The sequence below is a fragment of the Sarcophilus harrisii genome, chromosome 4 (genome assembly GCF_902635505.1).
Source record: "Sarcophilus harrisii chromosome 4, mSarHar1.11, whole genome shotgun sequence".
NCBI lineage: Eukaryota > Metazoa > Chordata > Mammalia > Dasyuromorphia > Dasyuridae > Sarcophilus > Sarcophilus harrisii.
In genome coordinates this window covers 270,275,305-270,291,257 of record NC_045429.1, presented here as the reverse complement: position 1 = coordinate 270,291,257, position 15,953 = coordinate 270,275,305, and the positions used below count along the sequence as shown (strand labels likewise).

General features: G+C 33.4%; 1 protein-coding gene and 1 pseudogene across 1 annotated transcript in view; one reads left to right on the top strand and one right to left on the bottom strand.

Annotated features, from left to right (window-relative positions):
* Nucleotides 1–15,953, top strand: part of UBR2 (ubiquitin protein ligase E3 component n-recognin 2) — a 155,164-nt gene that overhangs the window by 107,724 nt on the left and 31,487 nt on the right. The window contains 4 exon segments of the mRNA XM_031964839.1: nt 7,774–7,883; nt 8,177–8,257; nt 8,564–8,742; nt 10,007–10,206. Coding sequence (XP_031820699.1) covers nt 7,774–7,883; nt 8,177–8,257; nt 8,564–8,742; nt 10,007–10,206 — 570 coding nt within the window.
* LOC116423194 lies at nt 5,943–6,246 on the bottom strand (annotated as a pseudogene).

Here is a 15,953-nt window from a genome sequence, read left to right as displayed (position 1 = left end):
GCCTAATGAATATCGATGCAAAAACTTTAAATAAAATATTAGCAAAAAGATTACCACAACTTATCAATAGGATAAGACACTATGATCAAGTGAAATTTATGTCAGGAATGCAGGGCTGGCTGATTCTATATCAGGAAAACTATTGTCATAAAAGACCACATCATTAAAAAAACTAACAGAAATCATGATAATCTCAATAGATGCAGAAAAAACTTTTGACAGAATACAGCATCCGTTCCTTTTAAAATCACTAGAGAGAAGGATAAAAGGATTTTTCCTTAAAATAATAAATAGCATCTATCTAAAACCATCAGCAAGCGTTATTTGTAATGGAGAGAAGTTGGACACATTCCCAATAAGATTGGGCTGAAACAAGGATGCCTATTATCATCACTATTGTTCAGTATTATACTAGAAATATTGGCTTTAGTGATAAGGAAAGAAGAAGAAATTAAAGGAATTAGAATAGGCAATGAAGAGATAAAACTATCACTCTTTGCAGATGATATGATGATATACTTAGAGGATTCTAGAAAATCATTCAGAAACATACTTAAAATTAATGGCTGCAAGGTTGCAGAATACAAAATAAACCCACACAAATCATCAACGTTTCTGTATATTACTGACAAAGCCCAGCAGCAAGAAAGAGAACAAGAAATCCTATTTAAGGTAACTAGCTAAAATAAAATATTTGGATATCTAGCTACTAAGACAGACCTAGGAACTATATGACCACAGTTATAAAGCACTTCTCACACGAAGTCAGATCTAAACAATTGGAAGAATATCAATTGCTTATGGATAAACTGAGCTAATATAATAAAAATGACAATTCCACTTAAATTGGCATACTTGTTTAATGCCATACTAATCAAACAGCAAAAAAAATTTATTTTATAGAGCTAGAAAAAATAACAACAAAATTCATCTGGAAGAACAAAAGGGCAAGAATATCAAGGGAATTAATGAAAAAAAAATAGAAAGGGTGGTGGCCTGGCAGTACCTAAAACTCTTATCATAAAGCAGCAATCATCAAAACCATTTGGTAATGTCTAAGAAATGGTGGATCAATGGAATAGATTAAATACACATGACATAATAATAAGTGATTATAGTATTCTAGTATTTAAAAAAAAAAAAACCAAAATCCAGCTTCTGTATAAGAACTCACTATTTCACAAAAATTGTGGGGAAAATTGGAAAATAATATGTCAGAAAGAGTTTAAAGCCATGTAATGGGCTGGAAAAATGAACAAACAGTATAAAAAAAATAGATTCTATTATGCTACTGTGATGACAAGAAATATCCAAACAAAACACATACAGAAGGAAATAAAGTCAAAGCTCCTGCATTTAAAGTCTCCAAGAAATATAAACACTGGTCTCAGACCATGGAAGAGCTCAAAAGGAATTTTGAAAATCAAGAAGAATAATTGGGAAGAGAAATGAAAGTAAGTGATGCAAAAGGAAATACAAAAACTTATGAGTGATGCTTGAAAAAACAAAACTTTCTAAATGGGAAAGAAGGTACAATAGCTCATCAAGGAAAATAATTCCTTGAAAATTAGAATTGAGCAAATGGAAGCTAATGACTCTATGAAAAATCAGGAAATAATAAAACAAAACCAAAGAATGAAAAAATGGGAAAAAATGTGAAATATTTCTTTGGAAAAACAACTGGAAACTTGATCCAGACAAAGATAATTTAAAAATTATTGCTCTACCTGAAAAAGATGATTAATAAAAGAGTCTAGACAGCATCTTCCAAGAAATTATGAAGATAAACTGTGCTGATATTCTAGAATCAGAGGGTAAAATAGAAATGGAAAGAATTTATTAGTCACCTCCTGAAAGAGATCCCAAAATGAAAACTCCTAGAAATATTATAGCTAAATTCTAGAACTCCCAGAATAAGGAGAATATATTGCAAGATTCAGAAAGAAACAATTCAAGTATAGTGGAACCATAGTCAGGATACCACAAGATTTAGCAACTTCCAAATTTAAAGATCAGAGGGCTTGGAATATGATGTTCCTGAGAGCACTGGAGCTAGGATTTACAACTAAGAATCATTTTCCCAGCAAAACTGAGTATCATCCTTCAGGGGAAAAAATGGATATTCAATGAAAAAGAGAACTTTTAAGCATTTGTAATGAAAAGACAAGAGCTGAATAGAAAATTTGATTTTCAAATATAGGCCTCAGGAGAAGCATGAGAAGGTAATCAGGAAAGAAATGTTATAAGAGACTTAATAAAATTTGTAATGTAAAATGTGTAAGTTAATATGAAAGGATAATATGTTTAAAAAAATAAAATTAAGGGGTGAGAGAGAAGTTTACTGAAAGAATGGGAAAGAGAGAGGTAGAATGACATAAGTTATCTGTCATAAAACTGGCAAGAAAAAGTTTTTGCAATAAAAGGGGAGAGAAGGGAGAGTGAGTAAACATTTCTTCCATCAGAATTGGCTCAAAGAGGAAATAACATACACACTCAATATGGGTATAGAAATCTCTTACCTTGCAGGAAAATAAAAGGGGAAAGGGATATGAAAAGAGGGAAGGGTGATAGAAGAAAGGTCATTTGGAGGGAAGGGCTGGTTAGTAGCAAAACACTTTTTTGAAGGGTCAGGGTGAAAGGATCAAAAGAATAGAGTAAACAGCATAAATACAGATAGCAATAATAATTGGAAAAAGAATTTTGAAGCAAGTTTCTCTGATCAAGGCCTCATTTATCAAATGCATGGGGAACTAAGTCAAATTTATGAGAAAAATAAATGAGACAAATGATCAAAAAAAAATGAACTACGCTCAAAGCGCTATAAAATCATGCATATTCTTTGACCTAATGATACCACTATTAGGCATGAATCCCAAAAGAGTTTAAAAAAAAGAAAAAGGATCTATATATACAAGAATATCTATAGCAGTTCTTTTCTAAGGACAAACAATTGGAAGTTGAGGGGATGCCCATCAATTGAGGATTGGCTGAATAAACAGTAGTATGTGATTATGATTAAAATATTATTGTTCTATGGGAAATGATGAACAAAATGCTTCAGAGAGCATGGAAAGTCTTCCATGAACTCAAGCAAGATGAAATGTACCATCTACAAAGTAACAGCTATAAATGCTGTCACTGCTATTCTCAGGAGTACAGTGATCTATTGAAGAACTTATGATGAAAAATGCCATCTGTACCCAGAAAAAGAACCAATTGTGTGTGAATACAGATTGAAGCATATTTTTTTTTTAACCTTATTGCTTCAGAGTGAATATAAATAGAAATTGTTGCTGTTTTAGCCAGAAATACTGAGAGTCTCCCTCCCAGGTTGATTTCTTTTTTTTTTTTTTCTTTCTCTTTCTTTCTTACTTTTTAAAATTAGATTTAAAAAGGCCATTCTTTTCCTCATTTCTTTCTTACCTAGTCTTAATCATTGACACCTGCTAAAGACTTTAGCTTAAAAAGGCCAAGATTTTTAAAAAGGCCTCCTGCATCCAGGTTCATCCAGTTATCCTGATCTACATCTTGCCACTGGGCCAAGATGGCTCTAGAAGAGAAGGTGAGGCTGGTGACTTTGTATAGTCCTCCCTCACTTAAATCCAATTCACTTGCATGTCATGGTATCACCTACCTTCTAGATGTCATTACAGTTCTCTTCAAGAATGAAGAACAAAAAGCTTATGAACAGATAATTTTCAGATGAAGAAAGTCACTATTGATTAGAGAAATGAAAATTAAGACAACTCTGAGGTACCACTTCGCACCTCTCAGATTGACTAAAATGACATAAAAAGATAATGGGAAATGTTGGAGGGGATATGGAAAAAGTAGGACGCTAATACATTGTTGGGGTTGTGAACTGATCCAGCCATTCTGGAGAGCAATTTAGAATTATGCTCAAAGAGCCATCAAACTGTGCGTACCCTTTGATTCAATAATGTCTCTACTGGGCCTGTATCCCAAAGAGATCCTTAAAAAAGGAAAAGGATTCACGTGTACAAAAATGTTTCTGGTGGCCCTTTTTGTAGTGAAAAGGAACTGAAAACTGAGTGGATGCCCATCAGTTTGGAGAATAGCTGAATAAGTTATGTAATTAGGTATTATAAGAAATGATCGGCAGATTGATTTCAGGAAGGCCTAGAGAGACTTATGTGAACTAATACTAAGTGAAGTGAGTAGAACCAAGAAAACATTGTACACAACAAGATTACATAAAGATCAACTGGGATAGACTTGGCTCTTTTCAACAGTGAGGTGATTCAGGCCAATTCCAATAGACTTGTGATGGAGAGAACCATTTGCATCCAGAGAGAGGACTATGGGGGCTGAATGTATTTTCACCTTTTTTTGTTCTTTGCTTGCTTTTTTTTTTCTTTCTCGTTTTTTTCTTTTGATCTGATTTTCCTTGTGCAGAATAATAAATGTGGAAATATGTTTATAAGTATTACACATGTTTTGTTGTATTTTGTGTTCCCGGGGTTAAGTGACTTGCTCAGGGTCACACAGCTAGGAAGTGTTAAGTGTCTGAGGTCAAATTTGAACTCAGGTTCTCTTGACTTCAGAAGTAGTGCTGTATCCACTGTCCCACCTAGTTGCCCCACACATTTAATCTACATTGAATTACTTGCTGTCTAAGAGAGGGAAACAATGGGGAAGGACAGAGAAAAATTTAGAATACAGGGTTTTACAAGTGTTATGTTGAAAATTATCCTTGTATGTATTTTAAAAAATAAAAAGCTATGATTATTAAAAAAAATAAAAATATTCTGCAAAAAAAATAAAAATAAAATGGGGAAAAAAGAATAAGGGACAAACAAAACTCTCATGGGCTCTCATGTCCTTGCAGGCATCCAGGTTTGCAGCCTCATCGTCATTTTTTATTTCTCTCTCACCTCCCATATCCAATCAGTTGGCAGATCTTGTCATTTCTACTTCTATATTATTTTTTCCAATTGTCTCCACTCTCCATTAATACAATCACTACCTAATTTAAAACCCTAATAATTATAGTTTTTGTTTTTTGTTTTTTTCTTTTATAATCAAGATTTTATTTGTTTGGTCATCAGGATATAGACACTATGAATAAATTGTACATTTAAAAAATGCCAGAAAAGTCTAAAATTTACATAATTGTAATCCTTTTCTTAATCAATTCCAGTGACTTTCTTACTTTAAATTTGGAGGCAACTCTCCCTAAAAAGAGGTTATCAAACACCATGATATTGACATGGATATGGTATTAGGTCTTTTACAAAAAGTTCCACTAAGTTCCTGCATTTGATAAAACTACACTCATACACATTTTCCAGTGTTTTTTTTTTGTTTGTTTTTTTTTTAAGCACATTAGCAAAGTTACTGGGGGGGAGGGAGGGGGGGGGGTAACCTGTTCCACCTCTACCAAGATGACAATGTCACAGAGAGCACATAATTTTGAAAGAGAGATCCAACACTAGGGAGCAATTTTATTTAGTAAGCAATTGTACACAAGATTTGTACACAATTTTAGACAATATAGATACAGATCAATCAAAATAAGATCTTTAAAATTCATCGTCACAACTCCAAATTACTATCTATGCTTTATTTAATATGATGTAAAAACTGCCTACGGAATGTTGTCTATGTACAAGACACCATTTTCCTAATCAATATTCTATTAATTTCTGGTTGTATTAACAGAAACAAAAAAACCAAATCGCTAACCAGCACATGATTTCATCTCTTTAAATAGGACTTTAAAATAAAGCCACTTTAGATTGGCGTACACTTGTCCAAATGTTTTTAAAAATTAATGTGATGAGATTGCCTCCTTCTTAAAAATGTGTTTCTAGAGCTACTAAAAAACTAGAATTTACAAAATAGTTGATAAAAAATATTCCTCTGAATTATACAAGAAGGGAAGTAACAGGGACAATTGTTAAAAGACTTGGTATAAGATGTTATTCAGATTTGGTTGCTTTCTCTCCTGAATCAGAGATTGGAACCTCTTTGTTTTTAGTTTCTCCATTTTCTGCAGGCAAGTCTTCTTTATTCTCTTCTTGGTTAGTAGCTTCTGCTTGTTTTCTTTTGCTCCTTTTTTTCTTTTTGTTTGAACTTTTTTGTCCTTGATTTATCCTTCCCAACTATCTTTTTGGGTTTAGGTTCAACTGTTGCAAGAATTAATTTAGCTGACAATCTGGCCAACCTCCTCTTGGGCTTCTCCCTTGCTTCCCCTTCTGCAGAATTGACCTTCCTCTTGCGCATCTTGACTGCGAGAGTAAATCAGCTCCCTCTCCCCAGAGCAGGGCAAACAGCGTCGGGAACCACAGTGATTGGAGGCAAAGAGCCACGGCCGTGAGTGCTTCTTCTCAAAGCAAGGCTGCTGGGCCTAGACGTTCCTCTTCCCACTACTGAGCTGCTAGGACCCACAGCAGGAGCAGTTTGAGAGCTAGATCAACTGTAGTTTTCTCATTGGAATTTCTGTATCAAGTTTTTCCACACTCTAGTCCATCTTCTACATAACCGCCAAAGTGACAGCATAAGTCTGAAATCCTTTGGCTCCCTAGTACATCTAACACCTTTGGCATTTAAAATTCAGTATCACTTGTTCTTTTGGGATCTTTCTGGTTTTATCACTTACTAGTTCCTTTCATGAACTTTCTTTTCCAACCACACTGGCCTAATTCCATTCCTCACTTTGGACACTCCATTTTCCACCTTTATGCCTTTTCATCAGCTGCTACCCAGACTTGGAATGGTCTCCTTTCTCACCTTCACCCTTACTTTAAGTTACTTTAAGATTCAGCCTCCCAAGTGCTATTTTCTGCAGGATCTTCTTCTCATTGTATTCCCATCTTTTTTCCTACTCTTATTTGGAATTTTATGGACCTGTTTATGTACATATCTTCTAATGAGGAAAACTATGGTGTTTTCCATTAGAACGTAAGATTCATAAAGGGAGGAACTTTTTGCCCTTTTTTTTGTACCCTCATATTTAACATAGTATGTGAGGTATGGTAAGCCTTTAGATGTAAATTTATTGATTGATTAAATACTGGAATTAGAGTCTCTTGAAAATACTGAAAAGTCATTCCGAAAAATTTAGCCTCATTTTTTATAGAGGAAAATCCAAGTAGATGGAGAATGTCTATTGTCCATACTGTGGTTTGCAGTTGAATGTGCTAGCTGTAGAACAAAAATACATTTTCTTTAGATAAACAATATAGTTGGACCTATCTCCGAATTGAAAAAGTGGACATGATTACATTGGGAAATACATAGTGTTTTTTATGACCCCAAATTGCTTCTTAAAATCATGAAGTCCATTGTTTTAAACAAATACCAGTATTCCATTGATCCTTTATAGCTATGAGACATAGAAATTTTCCCTGAAGACTTTAAATTACAAGTCACACACAGAACCATGGAAAGGTCTATTGTTCATATAATAGGTGATAGCATATTATCAATGAAGATTAACATAGGAGGATCTGAGTAAAAGGTGTTGTCAGAGAAATATATACTTATAAAAGGCTACTCATATCAAGAGGGATACATGTGCTTCTTCAGTATTCTGTCATTATAAGAAGACCTACACTAGTGGGTAGACTTAATATGGTGGAATTACAAAAAGACCTGTATGCAAAAGATGCATGAAATGAGAAGGTTTGGATAAATTGTGGTTTCTGCCATTGGAGAAGAGCATCCACATGATTGAAGTCACGTTAATATTAGTAATGCCAGGCATAACATTTATCAGCTTTCCATTTCTTTTTTGCTTATTTTTCTTAGAACCTGGTGAATCACCCAGCAATTCTCCTAGCATACTAGCTATGTTAGAAACACTGCAAAATGCCCCCTACTTGGAAGTTCACAAAGATATGATCAGATGGATATTGAAGGTAAAATTTCTTACACTATTATTATTATGATTAGTACCTAGTACTGACTGCTTATGAATGAATGAAAAAGCATTAAGCATTTGATATGTGTCAAACTCTATGCTGAGCACTAGAGTTACAGATACAAAATATTTTGACTAAAGAATTGGGGAATTGAAATATCATGTATTGAAAGTTTGCTGGACTTTGATATGAAAAAAATCATAGGTTTGAGTCCCAGCTTTAGCACAAATTCTTTATGTCCCTTTGGGGAAAATAATTTCATTTCTAATTTCTTTCCTCTTTTTAAATAGACTTTTAATGCCATTAAGAAGATAAGAGAGAGCTCTTCTACCAGTCCTGTAGCAGAGGCAGAAGGGACAATAATGGAAGAGGTAAACTATATTGATAATATAGGCATACATAATATATTAGCAAATTGACCCTTAAGGAAATTTCTAGTCTCATCTTGTATTATTGATAACAAATTACCTTTTTAAATATCAAGAAATTGACTGTCATACTTTATTTTAGAATATTGATTTGTACTTTATTTCATCCCTTCTTTGGCTTTTATTATCTTATATAAATACAGTGGTAGAGATCTTTTTAACCTTTGATCAAATAAGGAAGATATAGGCAGTATAGAATTTAAATCTATTCATTAAGCTTCCAAAATGCCTAACTGAATTTCATTTCAGAGCTCAAAAGATAAAGACAAAGCTGAGAGGAAGAGAAAAGCTGAAATAGCCAGGCTGCGGAGAGAAAAGATCATGGCTCAAATGTCTGAAATGCAAAGACACTTCATAGATGAAAACAAAGAACTTTTTCAGCAAACATTGGAACTAGATGCTTCTACATCCACTGTGCTTGATAACAGGTAAAGAAATGTTTTTAGCCTTCTTAGGGGATGTGTAGCTCATCTATAATATATATTGTAGAGTTGAACTTCTTACTCCTGGTCACACACATGGAAATCGTTATTTATCAAAGGCAGTGCCAGCCTGAACCCAGAACTTTTTAACTTCATGTCTGATTCTCTCATTTTTAGACTAAGATAATTCAAATATTTCAACTTGTTTTAATCAAGCACTTAAAAAATTAGTGTTGGTTAGTTTTTTGAAATAGATTTTTATATAAATTCTTTTTTTCTCCCTGCTGCTCTAAATCCAAAATATTTAACATCTTAGTCAAAACTTCTTTAGTTTAGATTTTATGAAATGCCCTGTCCATACCCTTATCTAGGAATTTGTTATAAAACTAACTGAAGAGTATTTTAAAATGTTTTTCCCAAGACTTAAATTGTATTCCATTCCATAACCTCAGTTTTTATACAGAAAAATTCCTACTTTTATCCAAAGTTCCTATAACAGTATTTTAAAATGTATTTCCTAAGACTTAAATTGTATTCCATTCCATAACCTCAATTTTTATACAGAAAAATTCCTACTTTTATCCAAAGTTCCTATAAGACTTTAATAAAGTTTTAGGGTATGGTGACATAGAGTTTTAGATATATTCTTAAACCAACTTATAGATAAATTTAAAGAATAGATGTAATAGATTGCTGAATAGCTCAAGATGCTCTATAGTTAAAATAATATTGTTTCCCTTTTTTTTTTAGTCCAAATAGAAATTTACAAAATTTGGGGGTTTAAAGGAACAATGAGCCTTTAATTTTCTGACAACAGGAAGCAGTCTTACAGGATGGCAATCTAGAAGGACTAAAGGACAGGAAAGAAATATGCAGGATGTAGAAGGGAAATGGATTCAAGCAATTATTTAGGGTAAATAATAGTTGATAAAATTCTCACGAAGAAGACCCAGGTTTTGTATTAATTTTTCAATCTGTAGGATTTAAGCATACTTTGAATCTGAAATTATACACATTGATTCATGTTGATAGAAGAGTTTTTAATGCTTTTCCTCTTGCTGAATTGAATAAATCTTTGAAATTTTGATTTGTAAGCAAGTAGTTTGTGAATGAACAATTGCATATGGTTCGAATTCAAGTACATTTGCTTAAATGCCAAGTAACATTATTCTGGGTTATATTAAATTATATACTATAATTACCAGAATGTTTCAGGGTCATTAATTACAACGCAATTAACCATGTATTCACAACTTTCTTTTTATTTTAGTCCTATGATTTCAGATACCCCCCTCATAGCCTTGGGCCCAGAACAAACTCAAATTACTGAACAAAGGCAAATTGTTACTTGTATTTTGTGTCAAGAGGAACAGGAGGTTAAAGTTGACAACAAAGCTATGGTACTAGCAGCATTTGTTCAACGATCAACTGTATTGTCAAAAAACAGAAATAAATTTATTCAAGATCCAGGTATGTCACTTCTGTCATAGCCATGATCCTATTCCAATTTAGTACTTAATTTGTTTTGCCTTTTTACTTAATAACCTTTTTTATTTTACAATATTTAAAAAATTCTGACTTTTCTATTATTTTTATTTATATATTTTGTTTTTACATTGGTTCATATTTCCCCAGTATCCTTCCTCCTACTCCCTCCCAGAGAGTCAACAAATGGTTGTTATTTTTTTCCTAACAAGAAAAGTAGGGGGTGGGGGAGTTCAACAAAATCAATCAGTGAATTAGGGAACTTGATATTATTTATATGTGATGTTTCACTCTCTACAAAGGAGCATGGAGATGGGATGGACATAAACATGTCTTTTAATTGTCATACTTTGGAATTTACTAATAAGTTTGATAAATGGCCACTTATTTAAATACTAAGTACTAATTTTAGCTGATAATTCATGAATATAATATTGATTTGGTTAGTTCTATTAAAAAAAATTTAAAGTTCTACTTTGTAAGTAGTTTGGAAAGTGATTGATGTCTTAATACTTATTAATAAGTCAGTACTTACTAATACTTTAATAACACCTTGAAGCTATGTACTTCATTACTTCAAAAAATATGTGATTTCATTGGTATAGGTGTTCCCTTCAAGTCTTATAAAAGATTTCATGAATTACTATGATAAAAATAAGTTCCTCAGCTGGTGATCAACTTTGTAGTGATGAGAACCCTGAACTAAGATAAGGACAATGTCAGTGATAACTCTGTCCCTGAGGCCAAACTCTAATTCTTTCCAGTCTCAGAGGCCCTTCCTGCCAGAACTTTCACTTCTTTTTCTATTATTTTTGAACACACAGTTTTTTATTATTTTCAGTTCAAAATTCTCTCCCTTCTCTTTTCTCTCGCCTACTCAAGAAGAAGGAAAGAAAAACAAAATCTATTACAAACACATATAGTCAGAAAAACAAATTTCTGTATTCTGAGTGTTTCAGTTCTTTATTTGGAGGATAGATAGCATTTTTCATCCTCAGTCCTTTGGAATTGTGATAGGTCATTATGTTGATCAGAGTTACTAAGTCAAAATTGATTATCTTTACAATATTCCTGTTTCTGTGGAGATTGTTTTCCTAGTTCTCCTTACTTCATTAGTACATACAGGTCTTCCTACGTTTGTCTGAAACTCTCCTCTTCATTGTTTCTTACGATATAATAGTATGTCATCACAATCATATGCCATAGCTTCTTTAGCCATTCCTCAATTGATGAGCATCCCCTCAGTTTCCAATTCTTTGCCACCACAAAAAGAGTTGCTAGAAATATTTTGGTACATATCGATCCTTTTTTTTTTCTTTGATATCCTAGGGTACAGCCCTAGATCATTACTGCTGGTTCATAGGAGGTATACAGTTTTATAATTAGACAATTTTATCATACACGGTTACACATGCACAATACACTGTTTTGGGCATAATTCCAAATTGTTTTCCAGAATGATTAAATTAGTTTATAGACCCACCAACAGTTGCATATCTTTTGTACTCAAAAATTATCTGATGTTTATAAACATTCCCAGATAAGTGTCTCCTCTATCTTTAAAAAAAATTTTTTTAACTTCACTTGAATTTACCATCTTCTTAAATTATCTCCCTTCCAAGTCTTAAAAAAAGGAGTATATTCTTATTGCCTTCACTTCTCAACCCATTTCATTCTGACTCACAGCTTCATCACAGAATTAAATCTGTTCTTTCCACAGGTATCAGTGGTCTCTTAATTGCCAATTTTAATGATCTTTTCTTAGTCCCCACTCTTCATCCTCTGCAGTATTTGAAACTGTTAATCACATTCTCTTCCTGAATAGTCTCTTCTCAGTGTTTTCATGGTTCTCCTCCTATCTATGTAAGATCTTAAGGTATGGCACATCTACGTTGAATGTGCTCCAAGGCTCTGTCCTAGGCCTTCTCATTTTTCTCTATATTTCCACACTTGATAATCTTCATCTCCTATGAATTTAAGTTATCATCTCAGTGAAAGTAAGATTCTCAAATATATATACCCATTCTTAGTCTTCTGAACTTTAGTCTGGCATCACCAACTGCCTGCTGTACATTTTGAATTGTATGTCTCACCTAAATCTCAAACAACATATCCAAAATCAGAATATCTTTACCTCCACCCAGTTTCAGAAGTTCCCATTTTTACAGTTGAAGGTACCAGCATTCTTCCAAGTCATGCAAATATAAAACCTAGTCATCTTCAATTTCTCACTTACCCTATATAACCATTCAGTTGAAAAATTTTGAAATTTATTTCCCTATATTATTTCTTGCACCTCTTCATTCACACAACCACACTCTATTTCATGCCCTTATCTCCTTCAAATTGAATTGCCTAATTTAAGTCTTTCCCTACTCTTCTCTATCCTTCACACACCTGCAAAAGTGATTTTTCCTGCAACCATATCTAGCCATATCATTCCCTCTTCTAAAGTCTCATTCAATAAATTCCAGTGTTTCCCTTTTACCTCCAAAATCAAACTTAAAACTTCTTCGACTTTTTACATCCCTACTCCTTCCTATCTTTCCAGTCTTCTTATATATTAATCCCCCTCTACATACATTATAGGTTAGCAATACCTGCTCACTGCTTGTTCTTCATATTTGATACTTCATCTTCCTTCTCCTCATTTTTGCATTGGCATTTCTCCATGTCTAAAATATACTCCCTCCTAACCTCTGCCTCTTAGAATTCCAGACTCTGTAAGAGCCTTAACATCTACTCTATATGTATCTTCTATGTCCTAATTTTTGTACATGTTTTGTCTCCTCCCTTAGAATGTAAGTTTCTTAAGTTGGGAATACAAGGTTTTACAAGGGTGAATGTTAAAACTATCTTTGTATGTATTTTGAAAATTAAAAGCTATTAATTTAAAGTAATAATATTTTTATTATTTTATTATTTATTATTTATTATTAATTAAAATAAAGAATCCCTGATAGAGACTAATTTGTGATGTCACTGGAGAAAGTAAAGAAAGTCATTTCATATATAGCCAGATAAAAATTTCAAAGTTTATCCATGGAATATGTATCTTACATGTAATTGAATTTATTCATTAACATTTTTGCTATTTCATTTTAGTCATTATTTTCTTTTTTCTGTTCTCTTATATGCTAATATGGCTATTAATTAGGCATCATTTTCTGTTTATTTATACACTTAAGAGGGATTGCTTATCTGCATTTAATTGAAATGTGAGTTTACCAATGTTAATACTTTTTTTGTATTATACTTAATTGTCTCTGTACAATGGATACATTTGCACTATCTTGAAAAGTATATTCATTGTGTTGTGCTTGTGATGTGTGGTAACTAAAGCAACCTATCAAGTTTAAAAAAAAAAAGTAAGCTTCTTGAGAGAGTAAAGACTTTGTTTTTCCTCTATCTCCTACATACATAGTACATGCCTGGCATCGATTTTCTCTAAAAGTTACCAAGTGATCTTTTGTCTATCCTCCTCCTACTTGAACTCTCTGTAGCATGTGGCTTTTTTGAATACTCTATTCTTCCTAGACCTATATGACAAGTCATACCAAGTATGCTTTTATGATACTGCTCTCATTTGGATTTCTTACTACCTGTGTGACTACTCCTTTAATTTCCTTTAATGGATCATCATTCATATTCCACCCTCCAACTTCTTAGTATACCCCTTAAGCTCTGACCCTTTTATCATCTGTTTCTATGCTCTCATTTGGTTTCTACACTCTTATAAGTTCTCATGGGTTTAATCTCTATGCAGATGACTCCCAGGTCCATATATCAAGTCCTAGCCTTTCTTCTATGTCTTTTTTTTTTTTTTTTTTTTTGCTGAGGCATTTGGGGTTGTGACTTGCCCAGGGTCACACATCTAGGAAGTGTTAAGTGTCTGAGGCCAGATTTGAACTCAGGTCCTCTTGACTTCAGGGCTGTTGTTCTATCCACTGCACCACCTAGCTGTCATCCCCCCCTCCAGCCTTTCTTGTATCAACTCCTACCTCTTGTACATTTTGTTCCTTTTTTTTCTCTTTTATTTACTTATTCATAGAATATTTTCCCCAATTAAATTTAAAACTATTTTTTACATTTGTTTTTTAAGACTTTTGAATTCAGATTTTCCTTTATCCCCACTCCCAGCCCCCATTAAGAAACCACATGTGAAGATATCCAAAACATCTTCTCATCTTTACATCTTTTGAAAAAAAAGCATAAATCTTCTACCCTAAAAAACAAACAAACAAAAACAACTCGAGAAAAATAAAGGTAAAAAGAGAGAGAGAGAGAGTATGCTTCAATCTGTATTCAGATATAATCAGTTCCTTCTCTGGGTATGTATAGGATTTTTCATCATAAGTCCTTTAGCACAGTCTTAGATCATTGTACTGCTGAGAATAGCAAAGTCATTTACAGCTGATCATCCTAGAATATTGCTATTATTTTGTATACAGTACATTTCACTTTGCTTGAAGTTCATGGAAGACTTTCCAGGTTTTTGTTTTGTTTTTTAAGAGAATCCTGCTCATCCTTTCCCATACAACAATAATATTCCATCATACTCACATACCACAATTTATTCAGCCATTCCCCAATTGATGGGCATCCCCTCAGTTTCTCTTCACATTCTGAATGGTTGTACTGCCGGCATCTCAAACTCATTGTTTCCAATACAAAACTCATTGTCTTTCTCCTTCACTTCTCTTCCAAATATTCCTATTTCTATCAAAGGTACTATGTCCTTCCTTTTTTTTTTTTTTTTTTATTTAATAGCCTTTTATTTACAGGATATATACATGGGTAACTTTACAGCATTAACAATTGCCAAACCTCTTGTTCCAATTTTTCACCTCTTACCCCCCCCCACCCCCTCCCCTAAATGGCAGGATGACCAGTAGATGTTAAATATATTAAAATATAACTTAGATACATAATAAGTATACATGACCAAAACATTATTTTGCTGTACAAAAAGAATCAGACTCTGAATTATTGTACAATTAGCTTGTGAAGGAAATCAAAAATGCAGGTGTGCATAAATATAGGAATTGGGAATTCAATGTAATGGTTTTTAGTCATCTCCCAGAGTTCTTTTTCTGGGTATAGCTAGTTCAGTTCATTACTGCTCCATTAGAAATGATTTGGTTGATCTCGTTGCTGAGGATGGCCTGATCCATCAGAACTGGTCATCATCTAGTATTGTTGTTGAAGTATATAATGATCTCCTGGTCCTGCTCATTTCACTCAGCATCAGTTCGTGTAAGTCTCTCCAGGCCTTTCTGAAATCATCCTGTTGGTCATTTCTTACAGAACAGTAATATTCCATAATTTTCATATACCACAATTTATTCAGCCATTCTCCAACTGATGGACATCCATTCAGTTTCCAGTTTCTAGCCACTACAAAAAGGGCTGCCACAAACATTCGTGCACATACAGGTCCCTTTCCCTTCTTTATAATCTCTTTGGGATATAATCCCAGTAGTAACACTGCTGGATCAAAGGGTATGCACAGTTTGATAACTTTTTGAGCATAGTTCCAAACTACTCTCCAAAATGGTTGGATTCGTTCACAACTCCACCAACAATGCATCAATGTCCCAGTTTTCCCACATCCCCTCCAACAATCATCATTATTTTTTCCTGTCATCTTAGCCAATCTGACAGGTGTGTAGTGGTATCTTAGAGTTGTCTTAATTTGCATTTCTCTGATTAATAATGACTTGGAGCATCTT